Source organism: Phaseolus vulgaris, chromosome 5 (assembly GCF_051622355.1).
Source record: "Phaseolus vulgaris cultivar YP4 chromosome 5, ASM5162235v1, whole genome shotgun sequence".
NCBI classification, from domain to species: domain Eukaryota; kingdom Viridiplantae; phylum Streptophyta; class Magnoliopsida; order Fabales; family Fabaceae; genus Phaseolus; species Phaseolus vulgaris.
In genome coordinates, this window is record NC_143502.1 from 13,803,991 (window position 1) to 13,820,968 (window position 16,978).

The window sequence follows — 16,978 nt, forward strand, 5'->3', positions numbered from 1 at the left end:
AAAAATGGAAATTCTGTATAATTTGTATCCATATACCTAAGTTTTCTCATAACTTATTTTTGCTTATTTAGGATTTGGTGCGTTATAATTGATTTGAAATAATGTTTATTGAAATAAAACAAAGTATAATTGAGTAATTGAGTGTTGTTTTTTAAGTTACCATAAAGACTGGAAGGAGGAAAAAAAAAGTAATATTTATTCAAGTGCAGAGTGTACAAAAGAGGAAAAAAATAATCATTTACGTTTTGCCACATCATCTATCAGCTACCCACGAGAATTAAACCTTTTGGTGCCGTTAAACTTTATTTCAAAGCTAGCTAGAGAATACGTTAAAATCATACTATCATTAATTTATTACTCACTAAAGATAGAATGGAAAAGAAAAATATGAAAAGGCTACACACAACGCAATATGTCCTTCTTTGTTTCTATAAAATTAACAACTTTTTTAATTTCCTCATTATATGTTTTTAATTTCTCTCTTAAAAATATTAAGTTATTTGTTTAATATACTCTTAATCATTTATAAATCGAAAAAATGAGAGAGAAAAAAAAGTGTGTAGTGAGGTGGCAGGAGGGGAGTGGCGAGAAGCATGAAGAGGTGAGAGGGAAGGGAAGTGATGTGGTGAGGACGCGCGTGAGTGGAGCGTAGCATTAAAGACGCACGCACACGGTGTGCTTTCTCTCTCTCCATCTGGGCTATAAAACCACTCCAACTCCCTTTCTTTCCCTCAGACATTGTCTCAATCCCACACGCATCCTCACTCCTCTCACTTTTCTCTCTGTTCGTGTTCCCCGTTGAGGAAAAAAGAAAAACCTGGTATATTTGAATTACAAAGAAATGGCTCCAAGGGACAGAGCCACCGCACTCGCCGGACCCGGTCCAAGCCCAACACAGGCCCACAAAGAGATTCGCTACAGAGGCGTCAGGAAACGCCCTTGGGGCCGCTACGCCGCCGAGATCCGCGACCCGGGCAAGAAAACCCGCGTCTGGCTTGGCACCTTCGACACCGCGGAAGAAGCCGCACGAGCCTACGACACCGCTGCGCGCGAGTTCCGAGGCGCCAAAGCCAAGACCAATTTCCCCACACCTTCCGAGCTTCTCGTAAACAACCATAGCAGCAACAACAACAACGCGCGTAGCCCTAGCCAGAGCAGCACGCTCGACTCTTCCTCTCCGCCGCCGCCGCCGCTCCTTGACCTTACGCTCACCCCTCTGTCTGCCGCGGTCCTGCCAGTGGCACGTCCGGTCCTCTTCTTCGATGCCTTCGCGCGTGCAGACGCCGTGGCCGCCGTCGGCCGCCGCGACACGTGTGGCTTCGGACGTCCGGTCTCCGATTTCCGTCGCGGCGACTCAAATTCCGAGCGACGTGCGCTCCTGGATCTCGATCTCAACGTGCCTCCTCTTCCCGAGGTTGCGTGATTGAAGAATCTCCTCACGAATAGATCTCGTTTTTCGCAATTTTTTGCACCTTTTTTTTTTCAAAGCATGTGTGTGAGGTATTACCCATTTTGAATGGACAGCATGAGCAAAGTAAGTGGTAGCTGACATCATCATGCTCGGATTTGTTGACTATCGTGGCAAAGATAACCAGGATGTTTTGTAAATATGTTATGACGAAGACTTATAGCAAACGCTGTTTTGCTTTTTTGCAACTGAGTACTCATCCACAGTAGTATCTCATGTTGTTTCTGCATTTTCTCACAACTTCACATATATAATATTCTCATTTTATTTGTCTTGAGAATTTTCTATCAACAACTGGCATTCTTATGGTGACCTTATCCATTTGTGCGTAGTGATTTTTGTGTATTTTCCAGTTGATCCTGGCTGTTGTTGTTGGATTTGGTTGAGATCTGACATCACAGACATGTCGCCGGCATTGTTGTGCTATTGATTAGGCTTTTGTCGTGGTGGTTTCTATTAACTCTACCTAAAATCATGATAAATTAAACCTTGGTATTGCTGTGTGGTGTCAGCAGGGGTCCCACTTAGTTGCAGGTTTTGTTAACCAAATTGGATTAGTGAGACTTAAGTTAAAGAGAGGAAACGTGATTACATAGCAATTGAAAATATGATCAATCCAGATAGTATTATAAATAATAATAATAATTAATTTGCGATCCAATCCCTGTAACCGGTGAATCCGATTCGATTTGAAAGAGGGAAATTAAGAAAAGAGAGAAAAGGTGGTTTTTGAGGGATTTGATATGATGAGGAGCGTGGGTACTTGATTAAATGGAGGTGCAGATGAGAGGGTTATCTTATCCCGTTGCGGCGCGGATCTCAATGCCATGTTTAATCCTACGGCTGTGAGAGTGGGCCCACAGACTATAAAGTGAAGAGAGTGGTTCATTGTTTCTTATTTTGGTACTAAGAATGCATTCATGCATTGTTGTTGTATGGGATGCAGTGCGCAGGCGGCACCGACGGCAAAAACGCTGCGTAAAAAGAAAGAGCGAATGAGAAGTGAGCGTGTCTGGCGGTGGGTCCCACGTGGGCATTCCGTGTTGACTATGTGCCTGTCGGAGTTGATGTTGTCTTCACGTGATGTTTCTGCGCCCCCATCTTTCCTGTGTCTCCACCTTTTCCCACTCTTTCTTCTTCGTCCTTTCCAATTCTTTTTTTTTTTACCTTTTTCCATCATTGCTTCACAATACATACATAATCAAAGAACCACTTTGTGCCAACTAACTACAATAACAATCAATCAATTTTTTTTTGGCCTCAACAATAATATTTTTAATTATTCATATACTTTCTAAACATATACCCTTTAATAAGATTAAAAGAAAATTATTTTTATGTATCATATAAGTTTTTACGCTATAGATTCATTAAAAAATACATTAAAAATAATTATTATAAAATTCCACAATCTTATCGTATATAATAAATTTTATTATTAAAAGAGCAGGAATCTATGACTGAGTGGCGTATACTTGTAGTTAAATAAAATTAAAAGGAATGATGACTGGTCATGGAATTTTATCTCTAATGAAGAAAATAAATATTGAAATTGTTTTATAAGGTGAACCATTTTTTTTCTTAAAAAATGGACTCTTAATTTCATCCCTGTATTCTTCGAAATAATTGTTTGTGCGTAAATGATAAAATATGCTTCTAATATAAAATGAAAGCGATAGAATCATTGCTGTTCTTCTATTTATTGAAATTATAAGAATTAAAAAAAGAGTATACGATATTTAACTAATAAAGTTTGAAAGGACAACTTCCTTAAAAAAATAGATTATGAAAAAAAATGGATAACAGTAATCTATACCATTTCTTATCTAATAAATCGGCACATTAATTAAAATTGAAACACACGCACATACTGTATTTGAAGCCATAAAACTTTGTATTTGACCTACTTATTGTTAAAACTTAATGTATTATTGTGTTAAAACTTCGTATACTACTATTAAATTATTGTATTTATTGTTGTATAATCGGGTTAGGGTCGTAAGAATTATATACTCCTATCTTTTTTGGTCGGAAGAATTATATACTCCTATCCTTTTTTGGTCGGTCTATACTTTAACTCCTTTTTCTGCAAACTCTTTCCTTCCCTTAGATTGTTCCACCTCTCGATTTTCTCATAACCCATACTCGGTTGGTACTTGTAGAAGACACTCTGACGTTCAAGTCAGTTTTAGTATTCAACGCATGGTAATCAGATCATGACGTATCTTTCTTATTGGGCCAGATTAGAAAGCTTAAGTCATATTAGAAGTGTATTACCTAACTCTTGATTGCTTATTAACTTCACTAACTTGCTTAACTATAATTGGATTTGTGGTGTCGGTTGGCCATTGATGAGAACTGAGACATGATATCAGTCGTACGATTCTTACCAGTACAGTGTGAAATCGAGTTTTTGACGCTAGTAGATGGTATCAACTCGAAGCATGACAAGCGAGAGGATGACTAAAATTGACCAAACCACGCTGTTGTTGTCTCTGCAGAGAGAGATGGTTGAGCTGAGAAGAAGGAATGAAGAAGTAAGCAGGAAATCCAAGCTCTCAGCAGGGAGAACAAGAATATGAAGAGGAAGTTGATCGAGGGAGGATGGTCCGTTGTGCCAACTAATCTTGTTGGTAGGTTGTTCACCTCCCCTCCCAACCTGAGAGCGGATGAGGAGACCAAGGACAATGCCCCCACTCAGGAGATGGATGGTGAGTCCTATCCTAACAAGATGGTCCACATGACCGGTACCATGGATTCTATGCGTCGACACCTTTTTACTGATTCCATTATTGGGGTTCCACTGCCGGAAAAGTGGAAAGGCTTCAACATGGATCACTATGATGGCACGACCGATCCAGATGAGCACATGGATTCGTACACTACACACATGAGCCTGTATACCTCGGACGATGTGATCCTGTGCCGAGTGTTTCCCAGGTCGTTGAAGGGAGGACCTCTTAGCTAGTTCACAAAGCTCCCTCCCAACTCCGTCGACAGCTTTGCGATGCTGATGTCCAAGTTTGAGATGCAGTTTGCCCCGATCCGACCGCACCACCTGACCTCCATTGCCCTGGTTGGTATCCGCCGGAGAAGGGAGAGTCTTTGAGAACCTTTGTCGATAGGTTCGACAAGGTGGCAATGAGCATTCGAAATCTCAGCCCAGACGTGGCCATGCACCACATGCTGACGACCTTATGTCCAGGACCGTTTGCTGATAGCCTCTGCATGCAATCGACCGCTGGCTTGGACGAGCTCAAAAAGAGAGCTGCCAAGTACATGCAGTTGGAGGAACTGAGAGATTTTCGCAACCAGGCCCGAGCGGAGGCCAACAGTGAGAAGGGGAAGGAGGAGAAGGAACGCCAGGGCCGATCAGCCAATCGCAGGGACAAAAGAAGGGATAACTCGGGCAGCCAGTTCTCAAGATACACCCCCCTGATGGCCGAGAGGGGTAGGATCCTGGACGAGGCTCTCAACGCCAAGCTAATCCCTCCACTCAATAAGGCATCAAGCCCAGAAAATGCCGACCGCAGGAAGCAGTGCCGGTACCACAAGAACAGTGGACATTCCACCGAGTAATGTCAAGCCCTTAAGGATAGGATAGAAGAACTTATCCAAGCGGGCACCTACAACAATTCGTCCAGGGTGCCCGGGGCACAAAGCGATCCCCCAAGCGGGACGAGCCCGCAAAGTGAAGAAACTACTCCCCTCTAAGGGCAAGATATAACCACCGACCGGAACGTCAGCCCAGGAAGGATGACCCTCCACGCAGAGAAGACCCTCCGCGGGAGAACGATAGGAGAGGCGACCGGGAAGTCATCAACACCATCGCTGAAGGGTTCGTCGGCGATGGAAGCTCCAACAACACCCAGAAGAAGCACCTCAGAGCGGTGCATCAGGTGAATACGGTGTCATTCCGACCGAGAATGTCGCCCATCACCTTCACTGACGACGTTTTCAAAGGTGTTGATTATCGACAGGACGACCCGATGGTGATATCGGTCGACATCAATAAATTCACCATCATGAAAACGTTGGTGGACCAGGGAAGTTCAGTAGATATCCTCTACTGGAAAACCTTCAAGGTAATGAGGATACCTGAGGCAGAGAGGGTGTCGTACGTTGATCATGTTGTCGGCTTTGCAGGTGAGAGGGTCGATACTAAAGGCTACATTGAGCTTTACACCACCTTCGACAAGGGGATGAACATCAAGACAATTAAGATTCGATACTTGGTGAGTAATGCTAACACCTCGTACAACATCCTCCTCATACGACCGTCCATCATGATGGCGATCGTCTCAACGCCCCACCTGGCAATGAAGTTCCCTTCATCGTCAGTAAACATTATCACGATGCATGTGGATCAGAAACTCGCACGAGAATGTTATGCCGAGAGCCTTAGGGTGGAGACGCTGCGCAACGACCGATTCCCTAAGCATACAACTTCTCGAGGACAGAAGTCTCCTCGAAGAGAAGACCACCCTACACCGATTGAAGATATAGTCGCTTTGGTGGATCTAGATCCACGGATGATCGAGGACAAGATGGAAGTCAGAGAAGAGCTGCGCCGAGTGCCTCTTCTTGATGAAGAACACTCAGTATCTGTGTCAACACGGCCATAGCAGCTGTTGAGGCCGAGTTGATGCATGCCGCGTAGAAGAAGAACGTAGAACTTTTCGCATGGACGACATCCAATATGTCGGGGATTAGCCTGGATATCATGATGCACAAGCTTTAAGTATTCAAGGAAGCGTGTCCGGTGGAGCAGAAGAAGAGAAACCATGGTGAGGAGAAAAGGCTCACAACCAAGGAAGAAACTGAGAAGCTACTCTTGGTCGACTTCATCCGTGAGGCCCGATACACAACATGGTTGCCCAACATGGTGATGGTCACCAAACCGAATGGCAAATGCAGAATGTGCGTGGACTACACGAACCTAAACAAGGCTCACCCGAAGGATTCATATCTACTCCTTAACATCGACGAGCTAGTAGATGGGGCGTTCAACCACAAGATCCTTAGTTTCCTGGACGCTTACTCTGGCTACAACCAAATAAGCATCCACCCCTGGGACAAGGAGAAGACAACCTCCGTGATGGACGATGCCAATTACTACTATAAGGTAATGTCATTCAGCCTGAAGAACGCTGAAGCAATTTACCAATGGCTCATAGACGACATCATGGTGAAGTCTGACTCTTGCGACCAACACATAAAATACCTTGAAGAGGTTTTCGAAGCCATCAGGCGTACGAACATGAGGCTCAACCTCGAGAAGTCAACGTTCGGGGTTGAAGGAGGAAAACTCTTGGATTTCATGCTAACCCACCGGGGAATCAAGGCCAATCCGGACAAGTGTCAGACGATCACCGAGATGCGGAGCCCCCAGAACATAAAGTAGGTTCAACAACTGATAGAACGTCTTACCGCCCTCTCCAGGTTTGTCCCCGGGCTGGTCGAGATAACTAGGCCGATGGTGCAGCAGCTCCGCAAGGAAGCTAAGTTCAGTTGGGATGAGAAGTGTGAAGAAATCTTCCAACAGTTAAAGAACTTCTTGTCATCACCGGTAGTCATCCAAGACCTGACCAGCCCGTTGTGGTGTACTTGGCGGTCTTTGAGGAAGTGGAGCACTGCACTAGTTCAAGAGGTGGAGAATGAAGAACGACCAATATACTTCATCAGTTGGACGCTCCATGAAGCCGAGACGAGATACCAGATGATCGAGAAGGTGGCCCTCATCCTAGTCCTAACGGCCAGGCGAATGCGCCCATACTTCCAGAACCACTCCATCACGGTAAAAACTGACTACCTTATTTTTAAAATTTTATCTAAACCCGACCTTGCAGAACGAATGATAACGTGGTTGGTTGAGCTTTCGGAGTTCGACATCCGGTACAAACTGAGAGGTGCCATAAAATCCCAATGCTTGGTCGACTTCTCCACTGAGCGCACAACTTTGCTGGACCTCTTGGCCGGATGGACGCTATACGTGGACGACTCCTCCAACAAGACTGCATGTGGAGCAGAAGTCGTCCTCGAAGGACCTGGTGACCTCCTCTTTGACCAAGCCCTCCAATTTGGGTTCAAGGCCACCAATAACCAACCCGAGTACGAAGCTCTTCTTGTCGGGCTGAACTTGGCATACGACATGGGAGCTCGCGAGGTAACTTGCAAGAGCGACTCCCAAGCTATGATCTATTAGAGCAAAGGAGAATTTGAAGTGAAAAAGCCTTTGCTCCATAGGTACTATCACACGGTCCACAACAACATCACTAGGTTTCAAAGGGCAACGGTAGAGCACATCCGCCAACAAGAGAACGACAAAGTCATCTTGAACGAACGAAAGAAGCGGCTTGACAAAGCAAAAGGTCGATGGACCGAAGAACTGTTAGAAGTCCCGTGGGCATATCACTGCACCCCCAGACATCCTCAGAAGAAACACCGTACAACCTAACTGATGTGAGTTGATTTTAGGATTGTTCATTTGATTAGTGACACTTTACTTAGATTTAGATTTTAGGACAAATATAGGTGAGAAGCCTAAGGAAAATTCCCACTGGACATTAACTTAACAAGTGTTAAGTAGATGTAAAGGTTCATTTCCATAAGGGCAAAGGAAAAATACAATTAATGATGAGAATCAATGACAAATTAGGTGCAGAATTTAAGCAAACACAAGGTGAGCAATTATAAAGACCGAATTGAAAATTAAAGAACAAGAACAAGACATATTTTGGAATTGAAAATAGGAATGGAAAGAGATGAGTGAAAGGAAACTTAGGAGATATGGAATTGTAAAAGGAGCACGCCACTTGAATGGTAAATTGAATCCAAGATAAGTGCAGATGCCGCCACTTGAAAGCTCACAACACTCACAAGATAAGACCAATTTAGGAGGAGAATCTCCCACTCACAATTCTAACACAATTTGTGTATAGTAATTTTACTCTTCATTCAACATATGAATACATGAGGTAGGCCTCCCTATTTATAGATTTTAGGAGCCTTGGAAAAGAAGAAAAAAAGGGTAGAATGGAAAAAGGGAAAAAATGGGCAGCCATAGGGTTTGACTAAGTCAATCCCGTATTCTAGACTTATCCTTCTAGAAACTAGGTCAAAATGCCTTCAAATGGGCTAGGAACAAGCTAGAATGCTACCCACACCCCCTACTATGCTAAAGACACTTTATTCTAGCTTATTTATACTATTTGGACCCCTACAAATGAGCCCAAATTATTTACAACATTTTCTAAATATTTAAGAAGACTAATAGGAAGAACCTCAAGTGCTCTGGACCTTGTCCATTCCTCCTATTGATGAGGTCTTCCTTTGCATGTTGAGATGACCCTTCATAGTTGGCATCCTTGGTGATCTTCTTGTGAACTTGGTTTTGGGGTCTTTGTGGGTTTGCATCACTAACGTACGGGACCAAAGGAATGATCCCGGTCGAGGTAGGCGAATCTACCGTCCGAAGGAAGATGTTTGATCTGACCTTGAATGAAGAAAGTCTCTCGGTCAACCTAGATCTGATCAATGAGCTATGCGACAAGAACAAGATTCGAGAAGCAGCATGCAAGCTTCAGGTGGCAAGACGTTACAACAAGAAGGTCCGAATGAGGAGTTTTCATAAGGGAGACCTCGTCTGGAGAATGAGAAGCGATGCAAGGAAGAATGAAGGCAAGTTCTCATCCAACTGGGAAGGGCCCTTCCGCATCCGAGAAGTTACAGCTGGGGAGGCGTACCACCTAGAGTGGTTCTCAGGCAAAACTGTACAGAGAACGTGGAATGTCACACACATCAAGTTTTACTATAGTTAATGAATAAAATTCACGCACTCTTTCCTCATCCAACCGTTTTTTCCCTAAGGAGGGTTTTTGGCCGGACAGGTTTTAACGAGGCGTTTTTCTTCAACTCTTTGCAATTCAAAGTTCACGCATCTTTCGACGCTCGATTCGGTCTGGATGAAGCCTTAACCGACATACCCTGCCGACATCGCACAAAGCTCGGTTCGGTCTGGATGAAGCCTTAACCAGCATACCCTGCCGACACCGCACAAAGTTTGGTTCGGTCTGGATGGAGCCCTAACCGACATACCCTGCTGATACCGAAAAACTTTGGTTCGGTCTGGATGAAGCTCTAACTGGCACATATTGCCGATACCCAAAGACATGGTCTGGTCAAGGATGAAGCTTTAATCAGAATACCTTATCGACATCCTGATGACTCGGTTTGGTCTGGATGAAGCCTAAACCAGCATACCCTGCCGAAACCTTAAAACGAATTACAAGCACGAACAGGCTGGTTACTTAACTTGTTCAATTTTCTTTGTGCAATTAAGTTATCCGACCGACTACTTAACTTAATAAAAAAGCCACAATATGCAAAGAAGCGACCATTTCATTCACAAAGAAAGATACAAGGAGGCCACACCCCGACCTTAGAGGAAAAGCGATAAAAGGCCACATCCTGGCCGAAGGAAACAAAACACTGAAAGCCTAAGACTTAATGGTCTTCGCCTTCAGCACCCTCGATCGTAGTAGGTTGAGCTGCACTCTCCAAGGCCCTCACCTCGGCCCTCGGCAAGATCCGACCCTCAAACACTTTGCTTTCGGGGTCAAACTCACCGGATGGTGACTGATCGTTGTAGAAGACGTGAGCCTGTCAGACGACCTGGAAGAAACTTTGGTTAAGCAGCTCCAAAGTCTCATCAATGTTCCTATCCAACTCTGCCTCGACTGCTCCCTTCTCGGCCTTCAGCTCAGAATTCTCGGCATGCAACATCGAGTTCTTGTTGTCGGCCTCCTCCACAACTTTTTCATGCGGGCAGGCTAATCTTCAACCCCTGGATAACCTCTCGGGTCGGCTCGGGCAGGCTAATCTTCACCCCCTTCGCAAATTGTAAGTCACCTCCAACACCTGGAAACCTCCATGGTGCGGTCGGTCGCAGAAGGGGGGATCGGGCGCTTGAAGTTGTCAATTAGGGGCAAGTCAACGTCGATCGATGCACGACGAGGAGGGGGCGGTGTCGGCGTAACCCCGGGGGAGCGGGTGGTCATCGTTATCTTGCCCTCCTCTCTCGACCTCTTCTTGCTCTTTCTCGAAGGGCCAACACCGGCTGACCCCTTCCTGGCCGCCAGGGACTCGATTCTCGGCCTGCCCTTACGCTGGGCGACACTCTCCTTAAAGGCGTCCATGATTTCTGCAACAACGAAAAGCTAAGTTGGTAAAAAAACAAAGCAATCGACCGAGACTAGAGAAAACCAACATACCCTTAAAGGCTGCCCAACGAGACGTTTTTGTATACACGGTTATCAGCTTCTGTGTAGGGAGTTCCATCGGGAGTTGATCGAAGAGAGAAAGAATCTCGAGCTCCTCAGAACCCACGGTCGGACGAGACCACTCCTTAAACTTCTGAGACTTCCTAGTCCAAGACATAGGAAACCTCGACCGACCGACTTCATCAAAGAAGTACGACCCTCATCAATGCGAGTCACGTCACGCGTTAGACACCACCTGATGTCACGTCAGACATCGAGAACCCCAATCGTCACACCAAACTCAGACATCCAACCGACACATCACTCTCAAAAGACTCTTCAGATTAACCATCCTCAAGCCTTGGAGGCAAGTGTACCGGTGAGGGTCGTACGACTGATATCACGTCTCGGTCCCCATCATTGGGCCGACTAAAGTTAGTTAAGGCCCACGTCTATTGGGCCGACCAATAGTTCAAGTCCAATTATGCTCAACCAAGGTCAACAAAGCTAATTTGTGATTAGGAGCTAGGTAATGCAGCCTTAAACATGGTCCAACTCCTTAACCTGACTCAACATGGAAAACCCACCAAAGGTAATATAAATAGCACACGTTCCAAGAATCAGGTACGTCATCATATACAGTGCTCTGAGAATCGAGTACCGAACATCTTTGCTAACTTGAGCTTCAGAGTGTCTTCTGCAGGTACCCTCTGAGTCTAGATTACGAGAAGACAGAGAACCGAGGCTAGGAAGGAAGAGCAAGGAGTTTGCAAGGAAGGGAGCTTGATAATAGTACGACTGATTGATAGAAGGAGATAGAAGAATCCTCTCAATAGTTCTCTAGGCCCAACCCTCACACGAGAACATTTACCATTACTCAAAGCTAGTCATTTAAAAATTGGAATCACATATGTTTTAACCTTTAACTTCATTAATACAGATAATCTAACCACATTTAAAATATTGTTTGCATTCCATCACAGTTTTCTTTCTTAAGATAAAATAATTTGATAAATTAAAAAACAATAGTGCTTAAATTATATTTAATATTAAAAGTAAGTTATATGAAAGTTTTAGTTATAGAAACAATAATGTAGATCATCTTTTAATGTAAATGTTTCACCTGCCTAGTATGTTGTTATTGTTGAGATAGTGGTAAATGAGTATCATCTCTATTTTTAATATAAGGTAACTTTATCATAATTTTATTTAAAAATAATATTTTAAAAATTCATAAACTTTTTAAAAAAGTTTAAGTTTTCGATGATCTGATGTTAGTTAAAGACACTTGTAATTGAAATATTGAATGCGATAATAAAAACTTCATTTTAAGGATGAGCCTTTTTTTTTTAATTTTTGATTGGAGGGTTTCTTTTAATATTTTCAAGATTCTCACATTATTTAAGAATTTAAATTAAAAATAATTTAGATACACATTTCTTTGTTAGTTATTCAAATCACCTTTTTAAGAACAAATTGTGATGTAGGACTGATATTAAAGATCTTTTAATATGGTAGTTTTTTTTTTTTTTAATTTGGTACTGATTTAGTCATTAGTGTAACAATACTCAAAGATAACGATTTTTTACCTTAGACATTAGTTTTTAAATCATAATTTATGATCAAGTCGTTTATAGTTCTGACTTATAGACACTTATAGGTCCCGGTTGTTTGAGTAACCGAAGCCTATTTGTTACATAATATAATATTTTAATATACTATAGACGACAATTATTTCAAGAATCGACGTCTATACCCTTCTCTGGGCTTCTAGCATGATCTCTCATAAACTATGGTTGTAATCAAAATCGCAGTCTATGATGGTTTATTCCATAACCTAGTGCCTCATAAACTTTGGTTTTGACTATAACCATAGTCTATGATGGAAATATAAAAATTCGTTCAATTTTTTTTAATGAGTTTCCTCCTCTTAATTAACATGTTTATTTAAAAGCCCAGTCATATATGTAATAATATTTCATACAACCAGATACACATTTTTCAAATTAATGAAATCATATATATTGATAAATCATTTACATCCACCAATATATATTCCTATCTACTTCTATCTATTTAGCTAATTTCCTATACATTAGAAGCATGTTATATTAATTAAACCTATATATTATTCATTAATTGTCCTAGAGTTATAGAAGCTAATGAAGTATGTGGCCTAAACATTCCTTGCATAGTCAACTGCTTCCTTATTTAATGGTTGAGCATCCATAAAATATTACAATACAAAATAAGTTTAAATTAGTGTTAAAATACATATAGTTTATTATAAACAATAATTTAAATTTGTTTACCTACTCCCAACTTTCTTTAATGCCAAAGTCTTACACAGTAGTTATTGCAAGGATTTAGAAATTAACCTTAGAGTAGAAGTGATATATTTTAAATGATACCTAAATATTTTATTATTAAAGTGAAAAGAACATATAAATAGAAATTTCAGTTATTCAGGTTTCATTTCAAAAGAACCACCATCTCTCTAGAAGTTTCATTTTCCTTTCCTCTCCCTTCTCTCTAAGATTCTAACCTTCTCGCTCATCAGTTTGACAATTGGAGTTCGTCATTAGAATAGTGGCAAAGACTACAAGACTGCTTTATCAGAATCTTTTAAAGAGTAAGTTCAATTTTACTCTTCTCTTTAAGTTAAATTTTGAACTTGTAAGCATGTCTCGATCTAAGTTTACGCATGTGACTCTTTTAGCTTTAGGAATAGTCTTTGTTACCTAAGATTCCTAGTGATATAGTTAGAATTTTTATCAGGACTCTATGGTGCAGGTTAAGTTACTCTTGAAGCTTTTGGTAGGTTTGGAGTTCTTAGTGAGCATCTGCTCCAGTAAAGGTAAGGGAAGCTAGTTTAAATTTTCAATAGAACTCTAGGCTAGAAGATCTAGATGTGGGGGTGACGTGGTCACCAATTCCAAATTTTTGTTTGTAGGATTTCTTATTTTGAGTAAATTAGAAATTTATTGAAATTGAAATGTGAAATTGTAGATATAGTAGATGTTTTAGAATGTATATGAGTTTGGAATTGAATGAGTTAATGAATGTATTTTGAAAAGTTTGTTGAATCGAGTTAAATGAAATGTTTGATGAGAATTGGATATTTGATTTTAAATGATTTTGATCTAGAAATCATATATATGTATAGATTGACATAATAGTTGAATGACTCAATGAGAGTGCTTGTACAATTCTAAACAGGAACTGTCAATGTAATGTATAGAGTTATAAATTTATGAATTGAATGAAATGTTGGTTTAAAATCTAATAGGTTTATGCAGAATTTGTCTGCATATCTTGCTTAGGCGAGATAATTCTCGTTCAAGCGAGAATAAAATGAAAAAAGAGGTGCTCTCGGGCCCATTTTCGCTCAAGCGAGGCTTGGGATGAAATTATGGATGCTCTTGGGTTGATTCTTGCTCAAGCAAGAAAATTTTCACTTGAGCGAGACCCATTCTCGCTCAAGCTAAACTCTGTGTAAAAAAAAAATTCTTTTTTTATATTTTCTTTTAAAAGGTTGGTTTATTTCTTTCTGTATAGTTTCTACTTATAAATTATGTAGACTTTTATTTTATTTTATTTTATTTTATTGAAAAATCCTTTAATTAGATATTTATGTGATTTTGGATGAAATTGAGTGATTTGAAATTATACGCTTTGGTATGATGTAATTGTGTGATTTTGGATATTGTGAGATTTAGAATATGAATTTAATCAAGACATAGTATTTCCATGAAAGAAATTACCGTGTTAAGATTGTTTATGATGTGCATTGACTAGGGATTTGTCTAGAAGGAGATATCCTGACTCTCTTGAGATAATGGAATCATACAGATGAAGTTATTCAGGTGGTGAGAGTCGAAGGAGGTTCATATGAATGGGTAAGTTGTTTGAAAGATAACTAACTTGACCTGTTATATGAATTAACCTTGTCATACTAGAAGAGATGATATTGAGATTATTTATGCGCATAGCTGTGTGGATTTCACATTGAGATAGTATGACGGGTGCAAATCTCTAAGTTTAAGTCAACACACGAGTCTTCCAAAAGTAGAGTCATGTGTCTATTTGTTGTGAGTTAATAGAAGTCTGACATGTGAAAGATGAATTATGATTTTTTTATAGACACTTGATGGTTTGAGAAATTGTATGAGACTTAATTAATTATGTTTATTAATTTGAAATTGGAATTATATAGAAATTTTTTTATATAGCTAGCTTACACTGTTTTTTGTTTGTGTTTGTTTCTTTATCTGTGATGATCATGTTTTACACGGGAGCAAATGAGGTTACAGGTAATAGAACTCCTCTGTGAACAGCTGAAGGATGAGATAACTTTAATTTGAATGCTTTATTTTGTTTTTTTAAAACTTTTGTATATATATTAAAATCCCTATGAAGAGGGATATCTTTTTGAGATACAATTATGAGATAGTTGTATATATTCATATGTTAATTAGATATAAGGAGAAAGCGAGAATGCTCTAGTGACAACATTAAAAATCGACGCCTTTCTCACTTGAGCGAGCTATATCTTGCTTGAGCGAGAAAGCGCCAGAAACATTGAACCATTTTATGTTTTAACAAGCCCATTAGTGCGACACAAGAAGTCACCTAACCCTAGCAAATTAGGTTAAATAGGGGGCTTGAGGCTCAACCCTAGTGTGCCAGATTGAGAGGAAAAACACCATTGAGTGACTTGTAATTCAATTGGGAGAATAAGAGGAGTAGGAAACATTATAGGAGGCAGCCTCCAAGAAGAAACATTCAGAATCTTATTTTCATGTCATCCTTGCGTGTAATAGTCATCATGAATGGCTAATTCTACCCTTTGGGAATGAGAGTAATCTGTTCGAACTCTTATGTATTGAGATAATATTTAAATATGATATAATATTTTGTTCTTGATTGACTATTGGTATTGTTGTTTTGTTTCTAATTCTTGATCATAAAATCTTAAATCTGTCTGGAAAGTATTTTTATGGTTCTGACCTAAAATATAATACTTAAAATATTTGAGTGCTAGGAATAGACTTGAAATGTTAATTGCTATTAACGTCTGAGCTTGACTCTAATTTGTTTTTATAAATATGCGAGAAATCGATATTTAGGAAGTATCTTAATAATTTTATATGCAAGGAATCAATATAAATGAATTTTATACAGGCATCAATATTAATCAAAGAACATAATGTTACCATGCTAATCAAAATACACAAGAGTGAGAAGGATGAAACCTAATCCCTATTTTTCCAACTTGAAGCAACCAATTTTTTGTTTTGTTTTCTGATTAATCATTGCCAACACAACCACTTTCAACACAATTTTTGTTGTTCTATTTTTTATTTTGCGATCATTTTACTTCATTATTCAACTGTTTCTTGTGGGATCGATATCCTTCCTTGGGACACATTATTACTTCTGATAACACGGTGCACTTGCCATAGAAAGTTATCAAGTTTTTGGCACCGTTGCTGGAAACAGTTAGATTTGTTAGTATGAATTCCTAAATATTGTGAATATTCTAACTGTTTTTATTTTTTGTTAATAGTTCTTAATTCTTTTTTATATTTCTTTAGTTTGTTTATATTTTTTTATTTTTTTTTATCTTGTTCTGTATTTTATTTTAATTGCATATTTGTTTTAATTTTTTTTATTTTATCTTCAAAAAAAATTTAATTTTTTTTTTTAAATACTCTTACTCTAGTAAATCCTTGTGCTAAGCCTTGATTTAGTTGTCTTGTATGGTATTGAGAGGTCAAATTCCCAAAGTTATTATTTGAAACAAGATTGAAAGGGTAGCCAAAAGAAACAACAAAATAAAGACAAAAGAAAGATATAGAGATACTAGAGAGAGATCCTCAACCACTTCTTTTTTTTTTTCCACTAATTTTTTTCAGGAGGAAAGTAACATGGCAGAAGAGCAAGCACCACCTCCTAGGAGGACACTTGGAGATTATGTCATGTATCAAGGGCCAAGACATATTTTTGGGATTGCAATACCTGCTACAGCCAAGGCCTTGAAAATAAAACCCGCTTTTCTCACTCTCATCAGTACCTATCAATTTTTAGCAATGGATCATGAAGATCCATATTCATATTTGTCTATATTTTATGAATGTTTGGGAACAAGGGGCTTTCAATCTGGTGATATTGAAAATGTTTATATGCGTTTGTTTCCTTTTTCATTGGCAGGAAATGCTAAGTTATGGCTCAAATCATATAAAATACA

The 16,978-nt window shown here is 39.9% G+C and overlaps 2 protein-coding genes across 2 annotated transcripts; both read left to right on the forward strand.

Annotated features, from left to right (window-relative positions):
- The first annotated feature begins 718 nt into the window (after positions 1–718).
- Positions 719–1,759, forward strand: LOC137835193 (ethylene-responsive transcription factor 4). Its single transcript, XM_068643579.2, has one exon. It carries the CDS (start codon positions 842–844, stop codon positions 1,421–1,423), a length of 582 nt encoding a protein of 193 aa, XP_068499680.1. The 5' UTR covers positions 719–841; the 3' UTR covers positions 1,424–1,759.
- Positions 1,760–6,944: 5,185 nt separating this feature from the next.
- On the forward strand, positions 6,945–7,673 carry LOC137833988 (uncharacterized). Its single transcript, XM_068642056.1, has one exon. The coding sequence runs from the start codon at positions 6,945–6,947 to the stop codon at positions 7,671–7,673; it is 729 nt and encodes a 242-aa protein (XP_068498157.1).
- The last annotated feature ends 9,305 nt before the right edge of the window (positions 7,674–16,978 follow it).